The sequence below is a fragment of the Cibotium barometz genome, chromosome 5 (genome assembly GCF_041138505.1).
Source record: "Cibotium barometz isolate CiBa-2024 chromosome 5, ASM4113850v1, whole genome shotgun sequence".
Lineage (NCBI taxonomy): Eukaryota > Viridiplantae > Streptophyta > Polypodiopsida > Cyatheales > Cibotiaceae > Cibotium > Cibotium barometz.
In genome coordinates, this window is record NC_141050.1 from 57,544,476 (window position 1) to 57,563,956 (window position 19,481).

A 19,481-nucleotide genomic window follows, 5' to 3' on the forward strand; every position below is an offset into this window, starting at 1 on the left:
TGATCAGGAACTTTCTTTGGTCTGAGCGGGATGGTCAGCCGGCCCGAGCTAAGGTTGCTTGGGCAGTTATTACTCTTCCGCTGGCCCAGGGGGGCTTGGGCATTATAGATCCAACTGATCAGAGTAGAGCCTTGTTGGGGAAGCTTATTGTTCGGGGGCTGCTTCCAGGCGCTGAGCCTTGGAAGGAGCTTCTTTTTCAGCGGCTGCACGCTAGAGCTCCCCCAGCAGGGGGCACTTGGGCACCAGAGATACGGTGGATCTTCATAGAGATGAGGAGGACAGGCCTCAGTAGAGGATGGGAGGACACATTTGCCTTGAGCATCCTACGAGCTTGGGAGTTGCTGAGACCGGGGCTTTCTTAGAGACCTCCCACTTGTGATGAGGAGCGGGCCAGACAGCCGCTTATCTGGAGCCCCGCAGTACGCACAGAGCAGGGTCATATGCTAGGTTCTCGGCCTCGTCTAGCCTGGGGACCATTGGCGGCGGCAGGCCCAGCACGCAGTTTTGGAGATTGGCAGGCCTTTTGCAGTCTCCAGGAGGAGATCCAGGCGGAGAGGCTGAGTCACTTCAAAGGGGGGCTGATTATGAGGGATGACATTCAGGAGGCTCTCACTGAGGAGTGGTTCACGCCTTTCGAGCCAGCGGCCCCACGGTGGATGGGAGCCTTTACACAGTTGGAGATCCTGATTACTGTCAGAGCCTGCACTGAGGATGGTAGATGCCTCTATTATGAGATACAGGATGAGGACAGACTTCAGAGAGTGGAGGCAGAGTCGCCTTTGGTTGCAGAGTGCATCTTTCAGAGGATACGGGTAGTGGCCGCCGCTTCTCGGAAGTGGCATATTGATCCAGATCTTGCAGATGTGGACTCTGATTGGTGCATATGGGCATATGCTGCGTGCCCCTTGGCCCGGCTCCAGTGGGACCCTGGCGAGTACGAGTGGCATGATCCTTATGCGTCCCCCGAGGCCACAGAGATCACCTTTTTCCAGTACACTGTTTCAAGGCCTTTACGGGGAGACTGGAGCCACCAGCAGAGACTGTTCGGGCTATCTGGCAGGAGTTGATTCACACCTTGCGAGGACAGTATGACCGCATCCGAGGCGACTCGGATCGAGCAATCTTGCGGCGCCACGCCTTCTACACCACTTGGCGCAGCGGCCCTTTCTATACTCTGCACGTGGGTACCCCCCGCTGGCACTACATGCCACCTGTTTGGATTTTCCCCCCTCCTATTGTATGATATAGCCTCTCAATTATTTGTACCTTTTTTGCACCTAGGGAGAGTCTCCCTAGCTGCCTTGATTGAATCTCTGCTCTGCCTTCTTATGAGCAGGAGAGGGCCTCGTAGCCCAGTGGGCGTTTTTTTTATAACTAATGAAAGGATTTTTTCTCGGAAAAAAAAAAGAAGGAACTCCACACAAACACCAATGGGAGAAGTAATAGACACAACAATCATTGGACCCACCCAAGTTCTAACAGAGATGCAACTCTTAGAGATCCTAGGGCACCAACCTCCTACAAGATCCTCTGTCACCCCCTACATTCCCTGCTCTGACTAGACCCAAGCTCCTCAAACAAATCCCGTGTTGCCTTCTTCCCAAAACCATTTTCGTAAAGCTTTGGACTTACTGTCTTTTCAGGATTGATCGGCCATACCCTGTACATGTTCACATCATCACTCCAGGGGGGATTTTTGGCATTATATGGTGGTGATGTGTGTGGGACCACCGGGGCACTTTTTCCCTCACTAGGAGTTTTTTTCCCCGTGCGTATGTACACCCTCTTATCTACTCATTTTGGAGTGTGTACTTATCTTTTGTATCTGGCACACATTTATTCATTCTAATCTAGTGAGTTTGTGTGCACTTAAGCTTCTCTATCTTGTGTGTATGCATTGTTGCAACCCTAACCCTAATTCCAACAATATTGACTGTGAAGATTGCATCATATGGCGAACATTCTATTAAGGCAGCTCGCACACACAATGCACACACACACACACACACACACACAAGCACACCAAATCCTGGCCACCAAAGCATGAAGGACTATTCATGTCACAGCCATAACATTGCTCATCTAGGCACTCTGTTTGTCCATTAAACTGGCTTGACTCTTTTTTCAAAAAGTGTTTCTTTTTTTTTTTTAATAACCAAATTAACCTTGCAAGTGTTTGACATACTTGTGATTTTCTATAGCTTCATTGAGTTGAATATATACTGGGTACTTCTCATGATACTCTTTGCAATACTCCTTGTACCTGAAAGAGAACAGCCATGAGCCAGTCATGGTTACCTACAAGAAGCTTAAGCTCATAAAACTTATATCTAAACACTTACTCTTCAAAGCTCTGAATTGATCCCCGAAAATCTGGCTTCTTTTTCTCATATGGTGCAAAAAACTCATCCCCTTGGACCTCCAAAGACTGAGGAGTCTGCCTTCTTGCAGTATACTCGGCTCTATAATTGTCTCTACGCATCCCACTTGATGAAGCAGGTGCCTGGCTTACCTTCTGCTTGCTGTGAGCAAGTCCCCTGTTATCCCCCAGCTCTTCATCAGACCTGTTATCATTCTCTAGAACTGCAATTTTGTTGGAACCTGGAGCGTATTCTTGCAAATCAGAGGCACTAAACCTCTCTTTTTCCATGTGGTTCTCCTTGGCAGAACCTGCTGGAAACCATTCCTGCTTGCTGTAAGGTAGCTGCCTGATTTGAGCTACTCCCACTCTCTTTTTAGAATGTCTCTCAGTCTCAGCACTTTCATTATCTTCCGACATCCTCTTTGCACTCCTCAAATCATGCACGTCTTGCCTGGGATCATCTACAGCCTTGACAGGAGAATGCTTTGATGAATCTGGTAGCCTTCTACCTATGGCTTGCGGGTCATCCAGATCTGGACTCAAGCTCCCTCTTTTGCGCACAACCCTACTTGTAGCCTCAGAAGTGGCCTTGGTCCTAGCATCCTCCATACGAGAAAGTGGCTTCCTTGCCTCAAAAGGTCCATTTTCAAATGATGGTTCCCTAAGCTCCTGCAGTTCAAAATCCTGTGAAGGTATCCTGCCACTTTCGTGTATATGATTTCTGCTATGACTGTAAAATGAGCGCCCAGTATCTCCATGGGCCATTTCCATATAAGCCACTTCCTTGGACAAAAGGTTAGCAGGTTCTCCACAAGGGAGTCTTCCGGCTGATTCTGCTTCTTTGAGAGTAAGGTTTCCATTCAAATCGTTGTCTCTCTTTGCAGAGTCTACATCTTTTAATGGCCTTTCCGCCTGCTCAACATTCGATCTAGCTGATTCTGCTTCTTTGAGGACAACCTTTCCATTGCCTCTCTTTGCAGAGTCTAAATCTTTGAATGGCCTTTCCGCTTGCTCAACATTCAACCTAGCCCTTTCAGATGATTCAACTGTTGGTCTGCTAGGCCTGAGTACTTTTGGGAGTTCCTTGTTTGACCTAGCAACATGCGGTGAGTCTCTATCATGTCCACCACCTGACTGGTCTAAATCTTTGGAGACACGGTATGCATTGACTCTGCTGGCCCCTCCATGAGCCACAGCATCCTTTTGCTGCCTACGCTGTGCTTCCAGTTCTTTGCTTTGTCTTCCTAAAGTTTCTCCCGATTTGGTGGCTTCTGACATCCTTTCCTCCCGGACCCTTTCTTTATTTGGAATACTCTCTGAAAAGTCAGATTGTTCTGCAGCTCCTTTAAAGACTTGGTCAGAAATTCTGTCAGTAGACATCCCTCTCTCCTCATCTAGCCTGGTAGTATCTGCAGCAGCTTTTGCAGATCCATAAGACACCTTTGCCACATCTCCTAGACTCTTACCTTTCACTGTGATTCCAGAGGCCACCTTTGCCCTTCCATGCTTTTCATTACTTTCTCTCATACTCTTTGGCCTTCTAGCTTCCCCACTTGATTGTTGCTTTAGTGAAAGCTTCTGAACACCACTTTCTTCAAAAGGAGTTCTGACTATCTTCTGCAAGTTATCTCTAGCTCCAATAGGTGACCCTTCAAGTTGCATTTTGCTTGCCCCTACTCTCAATGAAAGGTTTTTTGATGACAACTTGTCATCGCTCATAGTGCAATTACTGTATTCTCTCTTATTATCTGATTCCACACAGCTAGTAAAGTCAGTTTCCAACCTCATCAATCGCTTGTCAATATCTTTGCTGGTAACAAGCCCAACAGACTTCAGTGGTAGATTACGATGCTCTTCCTCAGCCACATGGAAACCTACTTTATTACCCATCATACTACCATTCGCCACATACTTTGATTCAGAAACTTTTTCCACCAAAACATCTAGTTCTTCCACTATCCCTGAAGCCCCACCATCTCTTGTCTCACTTTTGTGGCTCTGGTCAAAACCGTTTCTTTCCCTTTGTTCTTTACTATTTTGAGCCCTTAGTAAAGAAACTTTTGTTTCTCCATGGTTGATACTTGCCATTTTGTCTTGACTCAATACCAAACTTCCACCCCTAGCATGCTTTCTGAAGGTTGAGGAACTGTTCTTGGGCTCAGATGACTGCCTTAACCCAGATGGAATGCTCTCTTCGTCACGTCCAAACACACTTTCAATAAGGTTATCAGGCAGTCCAGCCATTGAATCTGGTACGCAATTGTTTGCATGATCCAAAGTTGGTGCTGGTTCTACCAAATCTGCAGAAAAGTTCTCAGAGATTGACTTACCCCAGGTCTCTTCTCTAGAGAGAACATTTTCCTGGACCTTACCATCCTCCTTTACAGCTGACTTGGCCTCTTTCATTTTCGGCTTCTGTTTTGTGTCTGATTTGTTCTCCATGTCATTATCACTCATAATATCAACATCTTCATCCATGCTTGCACCACTGCTACTACTGCTAGCATCAGTATCGCTGCCACTCCCACTTCCGCTATCACTGCCACTTCCACTATCACTGCTATCACTCTCACTGTCACTTGCGCTCCCACTTCCACTAGAGCTGCTTGAATCACTGCCTTCAGTACTTGGATCCTTTGATGCAGAAGCTGCATTCTGCTTTGGTAGGCTTTCTTGATTTTTCTTCAGATCATATAACTGAGTGCCTATCAGCTCTGGGGAAGCCTCCTTGGCAGAATAATACTGAGAATGCTGGGATACAACATTTGGCGGCTCCCTGTTAAGCAAAGATGAGGACTCCTTTTTCTCCTTGCTAGCTTCTCTATGTGGGATGATGACAGAAGGTTCATCTTCTTGCGTAGGCCCAGAAGTTTCCTGAGGTCTATAAGAACTAGCAGGTGTCACCGTATCAAAGAAGCTCCCTTTCTCTACTCCAGAATTCAGCAGATACTTCCCAGGTGCATGATAAGATGCTATCTGTACATAAAATTCAGAATTAGAAAAGTCAACTACCCATGTCATGGGTTTTAAAGAAAAGAAAAACTGTGGAAAACTTTGAGGGAACTTTAAATTTTAAAAACCTACTTACCGACTTAATCACTTTCTCAATAAGTTTCTTTTCTGGGTCTCCTGGCAACCCTTCTGCCACTGCCTTTTCTACCGCCTGCATAACAGGTAAATGGTGTGAAACTTGAATAAAAGGTATGGAGGAGGGAGCACAAGTATAGTACTAGTAAATGACATATCTTTGGAATTAATCATTTAATTAAGGCTGATTCCACCTGGAAAAATAAATTGAATTGACTCGTAAGTCAATCTAATCTCTAACAAGTTGAGAATTAACTTCTCCTGTGATTAAAAGCCAAGGTATGCCAGAATAGCAAATAATGTCATTGTTAGATTCATTGAGTTATTTAACACAAAAAGCTAGTCCATCTAGGCCTATATAAAGCACATGGCTCTAAGAGTCTCCTCCACATTGATCAAGAGTCAGGACTGCTCTTTCCCACTCTTCCATGTGAAAAAGGCCTTTCCCACTCTTCCATGTGAAGGGAGGTCAGTAGTGGAGTATGGAACGCACTCAATTTCTTGTGTCACGGGTTGATTGTAGATGATGTTATTCCTCTATAGCTCATGAGCCATCTTGTTAAGCGGTTCCCACTCTGACTCCACAGCTCGTGATTAGGTTGCCTGCCCTCTGCTGCACCCATGTCCTCCAAAATCCACCTACCAAGAGACACAACCCAATCCAAAGGTGAAGAAACAGCCCCTGATAAACCCAATCCAAGACCAAAAGGGAAGCAACAGGCCATCAATAAATTGTCTATGTCCAGCTCTCCAGCCAACTTGAAACCTTGAAAAACTAAGGCTTGAGAAAGCCTTAATTAACACTCAATGAGTTGCTCAAAGTACTTCCTGACATTCACGTAATGCCAAAATTTTGTGAATCCTTCAAGTACCACAGAATACAGTTCTGAACTCGGCCGGTTGGAGATCTGACTATAGAGAACAAAGACCACATAGATGATAACTGGCCTGGCCATGGGAATGTGCTAAAGGTCTCCATTCTTAACAATAAGATAACCCTAATCTCCAAGCAAGTTTAGCCACCTCTAGAAGATCCAATCCTGCCATAGAACTCCACCATGAGTCCACCTATACAGGTGTTCTCCTCCTCATGAAAAAACTCCCCAATGGGTGTCTCAGGCATGAGATCTTTGTTAAGAAAGATAATGTATACCTTGGAAAAAAAACACCCCAATGGATGTCTCAGGATTGAGATCTTTGTATACCTTGGAATGGATTTCAATGATGATGCTGTTAAGGAGATCATTTAGAGCTTCTTGTTGTGAAGCATAGGAGCTCTTCTTTAGAGAAACTGAAGAGCCTCAGAAGTGGTTGGAAACATAACCACTTGGGCCATGAACAGATACACCCTTAGTAAAAGACATGTATGGCTCCTTGAGTGTATGATTTTTACAAAGTTTTCTTATCAAAATTGTCATAAAAGACCTAAGCTTGAACAAGGTTCATATTACAAGCACAGTTATGGAAAACAAGGAAATAGACACAGCACTTTTGAGAAGGCTGAAATGGGGAAACTCCATGTCAGCGAGGAAGATACACGCAAAGGGGATGGGAAAAGAAGAAAAGAGAGGGGGAAAGGAATGCAGAGGAAAGACAGTTCCAAGGGACAGGAATGTGGCTGAAAAAAAGAGCCAGAGGAAAGGAAAGAGGGGAAAGGAAAAGCAATGGAGGGAAAATAGAAGCCTGAACTGAACTTTAAATCTAGGATGTGAAGGGGAAGGGGCAGGTGATGTTGGGGAAATGACTGAGACAGCAGAGGAGATATTGCCCAATCAGTGGAACCACGCCATTTCAAAAATGAAACAGGAACAGATGAAACGAGTTTCCCTCGTAAGAAATCCTATCTCGCTTCCCAAAACAAGTGTTTCAGCCTAGAGATCCCCCATTCGGGGTGTTTTCCATAACTATGATTGCAAGCCAAGGTAGTTAAGCCTTCTCCTCCTCGGTCTGCATCAACTCACATCATCCCCGATCATTTTAGAAGTAATCAAGATTCATTCATCCTAAAAACTACATTCTTGTGTGTGTGACCTTTCCTTTCTTATTTTCACTCTCTTAATCGTGGAGACTGGAGCAGCCACCTGAGAGAACAACACTACCATATTGTTCTGTGCCTGAAACACAGTCTCTGGCCTGAAAACCTGAATACCTACCCTTATCATGTCATACTTCAACCAGGTCAAAACCACATACTTACTTTGATTGTCACCCCTTTTGGATTCTCTTGCAGAAGAGCAATCAAGAAATTGCGAAGATCTGTCATGTTGGCTGCTGACCCAGTTTTTCCACTGTCAGCTCCAGTAGTTGCAGCAGGAGTTCGATTCTTATCCTTCTGTATCGGAGGCCCCTTGTTGGCAAATGAACCAACTGTCCTCTCTGACACAGCACGTCCCTTGGGAGGATGCATGACACCCACCTGAGTCACATGAGTTCCCCTCAAGCCAGCAGTGGGTGCCTCAAAAGATGGAGAAGTAGGAGACGCAATCCTATGACTTCCAATCACAGGTGTGGAATTGGAGTGAAGCCTTTGTTTTGGAGCCGACGGAACTGCATCAAGAAAGGCAAGTTACTTAAAGGCGAGCACTAGTCGCTGCAATGAAAGCTGTGAAGCATCGCAGTTTATCTCTTACTTGGACTCATTGTAACCTTCCGTTTTTTGGGTGGAGGTTCCTTTGTCATCTTGGATAAAGGCTTTCTGCCATTGGCTGTCAACAAGAAACATCAGTTGGATGAGGACTATAAATGTGCATGCATTTTACAGGAGGTCACAACAACATGGATACTGACCCTCTGGTGCAGCAGCCTGGGGTATGATCATCTGAGTGCTTGTGTCCACTAAAATAGACCTGCATAACAGTTCACCACTTGTTTGTCAGAAAACAAGTTCACAAGACTTTACAATGCTTTTGGAATGGGTAGCACCAAAGAGAAAATGGGTATGTACTTGCGCAGTCTCTGTTTCTTTTCTGCCTCAGCTGTCCGTTTCTTCACACGATCCTTCTCAGTGGCACTTAGAATGCGCTGCACAGAAAGCTTCCGCCATGCTGACCCAGCCTCGATGAGCAAAGTTTCTCCGTTTTCTCCTTTTTTTTGCTCATAAATGTCACAAAGTTCCCCTGGTTCAGAAGCTGATGAAAATTTGAAGGTTTCAACACCTATTTTTATCACCTGCACATTAAGACAAAAAGGCAAACAGCTAACAGCAATGAATTCGTGTTTTCACTCACAACAAGAGCTTTACCCAATATTCACACCAACATTCCCGTCCCTTTGGACTTAACACTTACAAAAGCAATGCGTTAGCGTCTTCAGTGAGACACGCTTGAAGTGGCACACGTCTAACTTTTGGAGATATGAATACAACTACCCTCCATCTTCTGTCACCATGACCTAAACAGTGCTACCACTCAAAGAGAGCAAAAATGGGAGTCCCAGAATTCTGACTTCTCCGAAAATCCAAGAATTCCGCTCATCCGAAGTCCGAGTCGGAGATTTTCAAGTTCCAAATCCGAGCTGACAGAAACCCGAGCCTGAATCAGAGGCGGAGTTTTTCTCAGATTACAGTTATTTCATGCCGCCTTTTAGTTCAGTAGTAATTTAATGGAATCCATCTAAATGAGAAGTTTTTATGGAAGGATATACCAGTTCATTTTTTCAAATCCGATGTTGAGCCATGTGAGCAGCCAGGTTTTGTGCATTGCCTCGTTTAAAGCCGGATCCCAATCGAGAACCAAGCCTTAGGAGAAGAAGGATAGGAATGGAGATAAACCTCCACTCTTTCAATCCCACAAGCAACTTGAAGAATATGTCAAGGAAGGGAAGTGTTTCCAATGTGGAAAGAAGGGGCACATGGCTGTAAAATGTCCCGACAAGCCAAAGCAAGAAGCCAAGCTGCCTCAAACCAACGCATTACCAAAGGAACTTCAACATCAGGATGAAACACCACCAGAGAGAAGGAAACTTTTTAAGGCTTGGGGCAAAGTGGCTAACCAACTAGTGCTTGTAGCCTTATTCATTTTGATAGTGGTACTACCCATCACTATATTCATCCCCGAGTGGTGAAAGCTTTGAACGTCCCTCCAAATAGGTTTGGAGCTCCTATTTCTGCAGGTGTCACGTTCGAGGGAATGTCAGCGGAAGTGACCCCTATCTTGGGAAAGCTTTGTTTATAGAATGGGAATTATGTGGATCCTGACAACTTCGTTATTGGTAAACGTGGACATTGTGATGTAATTTTGAGTATGCCTTGGCATAAGAAGATTGATCCAGTGATTGATTGGATTGGAAACAAGATTAGATTTCCTTTTAGAGGCTAAAATGTAACTTTTGATGTAGGAGGTGAGGGGAATTCCATTCCACTCATCAGTCATGTACAAGTTCCTAAAGCAATAAAGCAATCTATTTCCTCGTACTTGGTTTATGTCAAGGATCCTAAGGAATCATAGAGTGATGGATCACTCCCCAACTCTTACTCATGAAAGGAAAGATTTTCTAAAGAAATATGAAGATTGTTTTGCAATTACTCTACCAGGAGAGTTACCTCCGGAGAGACCGGAAGATCATCAGATTGACATCATGCCACGAATTTCACCTCCTAACCGACCTCCCTATCATGTGAGTCAAGCACAACAGGAGGAGATTATGAAGCAAGTGAATGAGTTATTGGAGAAGGGTTTGATTAGACCTAGTTCACCACCCTTTTGTTCTCGAGTTTAATTGGTTCAAAAAAAGGATGGTTCTTGGCATATGTGCATTGATTACAGGGCTCTTAACAAGATCACTATGAAGAACAGGTTTCCTATTCCTAAGATTGATGACATCCTAGACAAATTGGATGGAGCGACCATCTTTAGCATGATTGACTTGAAGAGTAGTTACCATCAAGTCATGATTGTTCTAGAGGACATTCACAAGACCGCATTTAGGACGACATTTGCACTTTATGAGTATTTGGTGATGCCTTTTGGTCTTACCAATGCCCTGGCTACCTTCAACCGAATGATGGAAAGAATCTTTCGACCACATAAGAAGTTTGCTGCTACTTTCTTTGATGATATTATTGTGCATTCTAAAAATAAGGAAAAGCATCGAAAACACTTCACAAACTGTGGAAGCACAAGTTGTATGTGAATGGCAAGAAGAGAGTTCTTTTTGTCAGAAATTCACTACCTAGGCCATATAGTGTCCAAGGAAGGGGTCAAGATGGATCCAGACAAGGTCAAGTGTAACTAAAAGGAGACCTAGAACGATAGACGAACACTTCAAATACCAGACAGAGTATGAAGACACAGCGAAAGAGCCATAAACAATATAGTAACACCGCACTGAGCTGGAACGGCCGGCACCCCGTAGGAACTTTATTCAGAGAGAAGCTTTTACAATAAACCAGGGTGCGGGTGCATATAGCACCGGATTTTCCACAAAGCATGAGCAAATCTCTTGCCCAGATATCTATCAAGTGCCAAGATAAAACACAGCACCAAAAGCCGAAAACTATCTCAAAACAGTCCCATGAATCAGCTCATAAACAGTCCATAAAACAGCCCAGTACAGAGCCAAAAACAACCCCGAACTCCGTGCCAAAACTGAGCCTCAAATCAGCCCCAGTAGAGCTCTCAAAGTTTTTCTAGATTCCTCCAAAACTGCCCATAACAAGGCCACGACTGTGGGAGTGAAAAACACCATATGTCAACCACACGTGTGGCTGCTGTGTACGGCCAACGTACAGAGGAGAGAGAGAACTGTATGGCCAGCTCCTCTGTAGCACCCAATCGAACAAGAGAGCATACTCACTGCTGTTAGCCAACCTTTAGGTTATCAATGAAAGCAGTAGCAAAACGCAGCACTGTAGGTGGCTAGCCTCAAAACAAAAGAAGAGAGAAAGAGCTGTTCAATTAACGCTGAGAGAAGAAATGAAATGAAATGAAATGATATATTAACGCCTTCAAAAGGCCAAAATGACCTATGAGACCAAAAAGGTTACAACAATTGGTGGATCTGATACAATGTCTGTGTAAGAAAAGCTAAAAACAACTAAACAACTAACTGAAACTGAAACAACTATGAGGAAAAGTACGGTACTAGGAGCTCCTAATGGATAACAGCTGGGAGGAAAACTCCAGCAACAAAGGTAAGCATCATACACATCACTATCCAAAGATGTCTCTCATCGGTCGATGGCGGATATCCTCAATGTCCTCCATGGTGAGCACTGAGTACTTTGACTGAACGTCTCCCATGCCGTGCTAGTATGGTCCTGATCCTCTGTTGTAGTCTCCGCCAGTGTCGAGATGGGCCTCTCATCTTTGGGCGCCTCGACCGCCCCAGCTCTATAGCCCGATCAATCAGTGTACCTCTGGTGCAGCTATACTCTGGGACTAGCTGCAATGCCTGCTGGCCTGACTGCTCAATCTCTGGTCGAAAGAAGTCTGTAATCTGCCTCTGTAGGTGTCTCTCCCTCTCTGATCCTCTCCCTCTCAAGAGACCCTCTCTATGTCTACGAAGCTCCAGCAAGTATAATCCGAGGCATCTCTGATCCTGGTATCTCATGACTCTAGAAAGTGGTCCGAAACCCTCTCTAAACAGGCAATGAAAACGGCCTCGTATCTCATAATATACTGGACAGTGACATATGTAATGTAACTTTGTCTCTGGCTCCATCTGGCACAGCTGACAAATCCTGGCCTCAGCTGGTACTCCTTTGAATCTGCCAGTCTCAATCTCTAGCTGGTGTGAGGATGTGCGCATCTGACCAATAGCACACCGTACCCCATGAGAAAGATGAGTATCCATGTAACTGGGTCTAATCACAAACCCATCCTGCGTGAGCTGGAGAAGATGATCTCTATAGAAAGCCATCTTCGTACCAAGCTCGTGTGGCGGCTGTATCCATGTCCTTCTAGTGTCCAGCTGAATCAAGTCCTGCCTGATAAGTCTGGTAATCTTTGCCCATGTGAGAGAGAGGGAGGGTGCATCCAGGGAGTACTGAAATGGAGGTAGCCTGTCCATACTAAAGCCATGCAGCTGGAACCAAGCTGTCATCTATCTGTGCATACCAACATGATCCGTCTCCCTGTGATGCCAACTATCGTGAAGAGAGAGAGAGAAAGCTGCAGTCGGCCAGTAGAGGCATCCGCTTGATGATCCCAAAAGAGAAGCCCCCAGTCAGCTTTAATAGAGTCGACCTGCTCTATATTTGGATGTGCTTTTCCTTTTTGGCCAAAAGTGTCTTGGCTGTCCAAAAATAGCTACTTTTATGCTTTTCCCAAACTTGCTTCCCAAGTTTCATGTAGACGCCTCCTTTTGTCCACCAAATACATGCTTTTATAGGCATAAAGCCTTATCTTTTGACTCAATCAAACTTAGACTAGTTCTTCCCAAGGAAGCATCCTACACACTTGCACCCTTGCATAATATCTAATCCTAAGAGATTTTTCTCACACAAGTCTTTGTTAGCAAGAGTAGCCTAAAAAGCCCAATCTGAGTCAACAATAAGATTAGCCTCTTCTGGTGAGGCCTCCACCTCATCATCTTCTTCTTGATTATTGCGGACAATTGCTTCATAAACGGAGGGGATGTCAGCATTTGGTCCCTTCACAAGTCTTAACCAAAATTTCACACACTAAGCGAAACCAAGGTGTGAATGGGGATTTTCCACAGAAGAAAGCTGGAGCATTAACTAGCAAAGTTTGGCATGAAAGATGACTTCTGAGCAAAAGCAGCATGGGATTTTTATCATTTAAAGTGACTTATAAGGTTTATAAGTCAGTGTGTTCACACATCATTATGAAGGGCTAGACATATTATTATTTTGGGCATGAACAGGTGGACAAAAGGAGGCACCTACATGAAACTTGGAAAGCAAGTTTGGAAAAAGCATAAAAGTAGCTATTTTTGGACAACCAAGCCACGTTTGGCCAAAAAGGAAAAGCACATCCAAATATAGAGCAGGTCGACTCTATTAAAGCTGATTGGGGGCTTCTTTTTTGGGATCATCAAGCGCATGCCTCTACTGGCCGACTGCAACTTTCTCTCTCTCTTCTCTCACACATGGGCATTCGAGGCCTACACACACGGGGGCTTGGAGAGTGGGCAAGAAAGACAAGAATGGAGGAGAGAGCTCGAAGGGAGAGCTCTCATTTTACGCTTTCCCACCTTGGAGGCCAAGAAGGATTTCTTGGCCAAGCGCTCTGCCCTTAAGAAAACGGGCATCTTTTTAGGAGATGACCTCACCTTGGCACAGCTAGCACATATGAGGGAGTGCATGCCGGAGATTAGGGCAGCCAGAGAAAAAGGGAAGCTAGCATTTTACAGAGGAGGCACAGTGGTGATACTAGAGAGACGCACCACTTGACGGTGCGAGACCTATGGGACCAGTCTGAGACTTGCAGTATGGAACTGCAATGGAGCATTGAGACTAGATGTGGGGGCCTTTGAGGACAACTTCAGAGATAGGGACATCATCTTTACTCGGAGACACATCAGGCCCCAGGCAACACATTACCGAGAGTGGCAGGATACAAATGGGAGACGACTTGTAGACAAGAGGCCCGTTCAAAGCATGGTGGTCGCGGATCTAGAGGAGTTGCAGTTCTTTTTAGAGAGAAGCTTCAGCCACTCATCCATGTTATGCGCCGTGATGAGAGCGCGAGGTACATGTGGGTCAGAGTGAGGGCAAATGAGGGTAGACCCCTATACATTGCTATACGTTACTTTCCACCCAGCACATCTCCATATATGATTCTAGATGAGGACATATGGGAGTTCTCCAGGGAGGGAGATGTTATCATACTTGGGGACTTTAATGCTCGAACGGCTCAGTACCAGACCTCCTTCTTTGACACTTCGGAGGAGATGTTGAGAGAGAGAGATGTGGAGGAGATGTGTTTGACTCGGAGATCACAGGATGAGGTGGAGTGTACCGAGTATGGGAGATACCTCTTGGAGATGGGGACTGCACATGGGCTGCTGGCCATTTTAAATGGCCTAGAGAGGTATCCACTTGCCAGTGGCTTTACTTGCTTTCCACACAGACATGGGGCTAGCACAGTGGATTATGTTCTAGCCTCGCCAACCTTCATCCCGAGTATCTTGGATTTTGCGATTGGCCCCAGGCCAATCAGAGTTACAGTGGATCATGCACTTCTCTCCTTTACGGTGGATTTCCACTACAGTACCCGCCAGGTTGGGCAGTCCTCCTATCACCCGAGATATACCTTCTGTAGAGAGCTGCCGCTCTCCTCTCCTATCTGTAATTCAAGGCTCTAGCTTTGACTATATTGTGGGCAGACGAGGAAGCTTTCAAACAAAAGGAGCTCAAGCAGCGCACCAAGATGTTGATGGTGGCTGACTCCAAGGAGGTTCTGGACAGTCAGTTGAACCGCAACACAGACGTCATCTCAACCAGCTCCGAAGTGCAAACCACTTGCAGCACAGCAAAGGAAAGGGCACTACAGGGAGCGGCAGCGTCGGCTGGTGGTGGTTTTGTCCACCCCTTCTGGCATGACAAAGGCCAAGCCAGCCAGGCCGGCGGCGGCCAGCCAGCCAGCCCAGCCAACGGCGGCGGCGGCCAAGGGCCACAACGGCCAGCAAACGCCAGCCAACCCACCAACGGCCAGAGACCCCAAAAAAAAAAGATGAAAAAAAAACATTTATTTTTTTTTAAATTAATTTTCATTATTCATTTCTTGGAAATTAAAAATCAGAAAATTCAAGGAAACCCTCTCTCTCGGCTGGGGAGGAGAATAATCCCCGCAAGAAATAATCCCGGCAAGACACCTCTCGATCATTTAAATTTTTGTTATGAGTTGCAGGCATTTTTCTTGTGGATCGGAGCATCCCGAAAGCATCCTTGTAGAGGCGCGCAACGCACAACAATTCGACAGGCGACCGTAAAGGGGGGTGACTATTATTCTCTCTCCACCACTGCTCATTTTTATTAGCATTTTTTTTTAGTAATTTCCGAGTTCTCGCATTATTTTTTGCAAGAATTAAAAATGTCTGCTAGGCGTAGTGTGTCCCCACCACCTTCTACTTCTCTAGGTTTTTCCAGTCTCTTGTCCTCGGTCGCGGGTTTGACCCCGACCGAATTGTCAGGCCGTACACGCCCGACTGTTGTTCGGTCCGGAGCGCGCTTATCGATCACTCGTGATCCACCAGCGCCCTCCTCGTCTATTGATCCCGTCTTAGGACCCAGCGAGCCCGCAGCGGCCGTATTGGCTAATGACCCCTTTTTGGCCGATGAGCCAGAGGACATGAATACTGACATCGCCGAGGGGACCGAGGAGGACCTCTTGGATTATGACGACGACAACTATGACCTATTGGACCCTGCTGATGTCCTGACAGAGACGGAGCTCTCTAGTGGACTGTTTAAATATCTTAATGCCAAATTGAACACTATGGGTAAAGTCCAGGCTGATTTAGTCACGATGCTACAGAGCATCTCCACACGGTTAGATGCACTGACAGCCGCCTCGGCAAGTACTCCGACTCCTCGTGGTAGCCGAGCTCCTACAGCACGGGTGAGCATAGCCTCGCCAGTGGTTGCAGGAGTACAGGCCGATGCGCCTGCGGGGCCGTCCGTAGCGACAGCTTCGTCGTTGTTAAAAGACTTAAAGCCGCCTAGTTTTGGTGGCGAGGAAAAGGAGAGAAACAAAGACTTAGTCAATATGTTTCTAGCGAAGTGGTCAAATTTGCACGCGCTGCGTCAGCAGCCTAGCCGTATACAGCCCGTAGAGGCTAGCCTCTCATTAACCGGCAAAGCGTACAAGTGGTGGATGAGTTTGACAACTCGCCCTGCCACTTGGACGGAATTTGAAACAATGTTTCAAAAAGAATTTTTGCCTGTTAATGAGGCAGAGAGAAGCTGGGAGTTATGGGACAAGTGCTCGATGGAGAACAAATCCCTAACTCAGTACATCTCAAACTACAGGGAGATAGTACTCAAGCTAAAAGGAATCGATGCATTCCAGACATTGTGAGGCTTTAAGAGAGGCCTCAAAGATGATTACCTTGAGTACGTAGAACCCCTACAGCCTAAAGACTTAGCAGAGGCAATTCAATATGCACAGATATTCGATGACATCAAGCGCCGTAGTGCACGTGGTGGTTCTAGCAGGGCCGAGGGTAGTGAAAAGAGGAGGTCACGCCTCAAAAGAAAAGGGTTCCGCAGTGAGAAACAAGGGGATAGGACGGACCAGGAAGGACAGGGTGGTCATTGGTCTAAAAAACCGCGACCATCCAAAAAAAAAAGAGACACCGAAATCCAAAAGAAAGAGCAGTATATTAAAGTGCGTAAGAAAAATCGCTGCTTTAATTGCAATGAAGTAGGGCACACGAAGGCTGAGTGTCCAAAGCCTAAAGCCAGCACGAGTGGCAACGAGGCCAAAAAAGATGGTAAATCTTCTAGGCAGTTGCATACAGTGCAGAGACTTCCTCTCAGTTCCGCAGAGTTCAGAGAGGTGACAGTGTGTCATTGTGATGAGCATCACGCTTGTTCAGTGACACCAGCGATGTGGCAGCCTACTGTAGGTCCGCATGACATGGTGCGCATGTATGGCACCATAGGTGGCCGTAGAGTCTCAGTTTTTATTGATGATGGAGCTAGCCACAACTTTTTGAACTACTCGTTAGTCAAGAAGTTGGGATTGACTGAGACCCGGAGTGATCATGAGTATACTGTTGGCCTAGCCAACGGATATGACAAAACGGTATGGAATACCGTAGTATTGGGGGTCCCATTATCTATGCAGGACTACGAGGCTCCGCTTGACTTTCAGGTCATGCACTTAGCCAGAGCAGACGTGTATCTAGGCAGGGAGTGGCTGTACGGCTTGGGCCCTAGTCTAGCTCGGAATTACTTACATAATACGCTATGTTTTGAGCACGGAGGTAGAGTCATCACCCTGCAGGGCGACCGTACTGTCCCTGCCACACCACTTATTTCCTCCATGGAGCTGTGTACAGCGGTCCGCAGAGACTAGATAGCAGAGGTATATGCTTGTTACTCTCTTTTGAATTCTGTTTCCGTAGATGAAACGATAAATGATGTTTGCGTAGACAAACAAGAAAAACAAAATAACCTTGGACGAGACCCACTGTTTGAAAACCCTGTTTGGCATGCATGTGATTCAAACAAGAAAAAATCCAAGGTGAATGAGACATTAAAGAAAAAGTACGTAGATACTTTAACGAATTTATTAGAGGAATTTCAAGATGTTTTTCCTGATGATTTACCAGATGGTTTACCACCATCTAGAGAAGTAGACCATGGCATCGAAGTTATGCCAGGATCAAAACCTATAAGCAAACCTGCTTATAGATTAAGCCACTCCGAGGCACAGGAGGTGGAAAAACAATTAACGGAATATTTGAACAAAGGCTTTATTCGGCCTAGTTCAAGTCCGTGGGCATCGCCTATTCTGCTGGTAAAGAAGAAAGACGGATCTATGCGGATGTGCATAGACTATAGGGCTCTTAATCAGATAACGATTAAGAACAAGTATCCGATGCCACGCATGGATGAGTTGTTTGATCAACTCTATGAATCGAGATACTTCACAAAAATAGACCTGAGATCTGGGTATCATCAGGTTAGAATTAAACAAGAAGATGTTGCGAAAACAGCATTTAGGACCCGTTTCGAGCATTTTGAGTTTTTGGTTATGCCATTTGGGCTAACCAATGCTCCAGCGACGTTTATGACGCTAATGGACAGTATTTTACGTCCATATTTGGGAAAATTCGTAGTAGTTTTCCTAGATGATATTCTTGTGTACTGTAAAACACAGAAAGAACACATAGAGCATTTGCATCTAGTGTTCGAGTTGTTGCGAGAGCACAAACTATTTGCGAAGAAAAGCAAATGTGAATTTTTTGAAACAGAAATTCACTACCTTGGCCATATTATATCCGCCGATGGTATGCGGATGGAGCCAGAAAAAGTAGAGGCTATTCTTAAATGGCCAGCGCCGAAGAATCTCGAGGAACTGCAGATTTTTCTTGGCATGTCAGGGTTCTACCGACAGTATGTGAAGGACTACGCGAAGATCGCAGTCCCGTTGACTGACCAGTTATGGTCAAAAACAAAAAACATTAGTTGGGGGGACGCCCAACAGAAGAGCTTTGACAAGCTCAAGGTGACCGTAGCAGCTGCACCTGTTTTGACAATTGTCGATCCAAATGAGCCGTTTGTTTTGGAAACAGACGCTAGTAATGAGGCCATTGGGACCGTACTAATGCAAAGGGGACGCCCAATTGCATTTAAAAGTAAAAAGTTAGATCGTGCGCAGCGTAACTACTCGGCTTACGAGCGAGAGTTACTAGCGATAGTTCATGCACTGAAAAAGTGGAGACACTATTTATATGGTGCCACTTTTGAGGTCCGGACGGACCATGAAAGTCTGAAATGGCTTTCAAGTCAAAATGAACTGAAGGGTAGAAAAGCTCGGTAGGCGGAGATTCTACAGGAGTTTGACCTTCAGATACGTTACCAGAAAGGTAAGTATAACGTGGTGGCAGATGCACTTAGTCGCATGCCACAGATAAATGAACTTAGTTTCACAGTCTTCAAGAATGATTTCTTGGAGTCACTACGTGGTTTATGTGAGCATGATCCATCTTTTACAGAGGTCTGGCGCGCTGTACGCGTACGCACTTCTTCACAGACGCGACCACCTCCCTCGTTGGCACGTATTGCTAGTCCGGAGAGACTGGCCGAAGGTGCAACGAGAAGGGAAGCGAGAGTTAGTCCGGAGAGACTAGCCGTGTCTTCTGGGTATAGTTTGGAACCGGAGAGTTCTGACGTAGGCCCTTCATCACCTTTGACTGCCACGGCTTCAAAGGGGAGTGAAAAACTTCGTCGGGGGGAGAAATATGCTAATTACTCCATTGACGACGGGTACTTACTCTACAAGGGTAGAATATGTGTACCAACTATTGGTGACTTTCGGGCCCAAATTCTTAAAGAAAGTCATGATAGTCCAAGTGCGGGTCATCCTGGGATTCAGAAGACCTATGCACTAGTAAAAAG

At 45.6% G+C, this 19,481-nt stretch overlaps 1 protein-coding gene across 4 annotated transcripts in view; it reads right to left on the reverse strand.

Moving 5' to 3' along the window:
- The window catches only part of LOC147638684 (uncharacterized), a 68,913-nt gene that overhangs the window by 43,213 nt on the left and 6,219 nt on the right, over positions 1 to 19,481 (reverse strand). For all 4 annotated transcript variants that reach the window (XM_086798647.1, XM_086798645.1, XM_086798648.1 and 1 more), the window contains 7 exons: positions 8,394 to 8,617; positions 8,237 to 8,295; positions 8,080 to 8,154; positions 7,647 to 7,996; positions 5,451 to 5,525; positions 2,343 to 5,338; positions 2,186 to 2,263 (listed from right to left, as the gene is read on the reverse strand). In XM_086798647.1, coding sequence (XP_086654773.1) covers positions 2,186 to 2,263; positions 2,343 to 5,338; positions 5,451 to 5,525; positions 7,647 to 7,996; positions 8,080 to 8,154; positions 8,237 to 8,295; positions 8,394 to 8,617 — 3,857 coding nt within the window. The remainder of the gene's footprint in view (positions 1 to 2,185; positions 2,264 to 2,342; positions 5,339 to 5,450; positions 5,526 to 7,646; positions 7,997 to 8,079; positions 8,155 to 8,236; positions 8,296 to 8,393; positions 8,618 to 19,481) is intronic.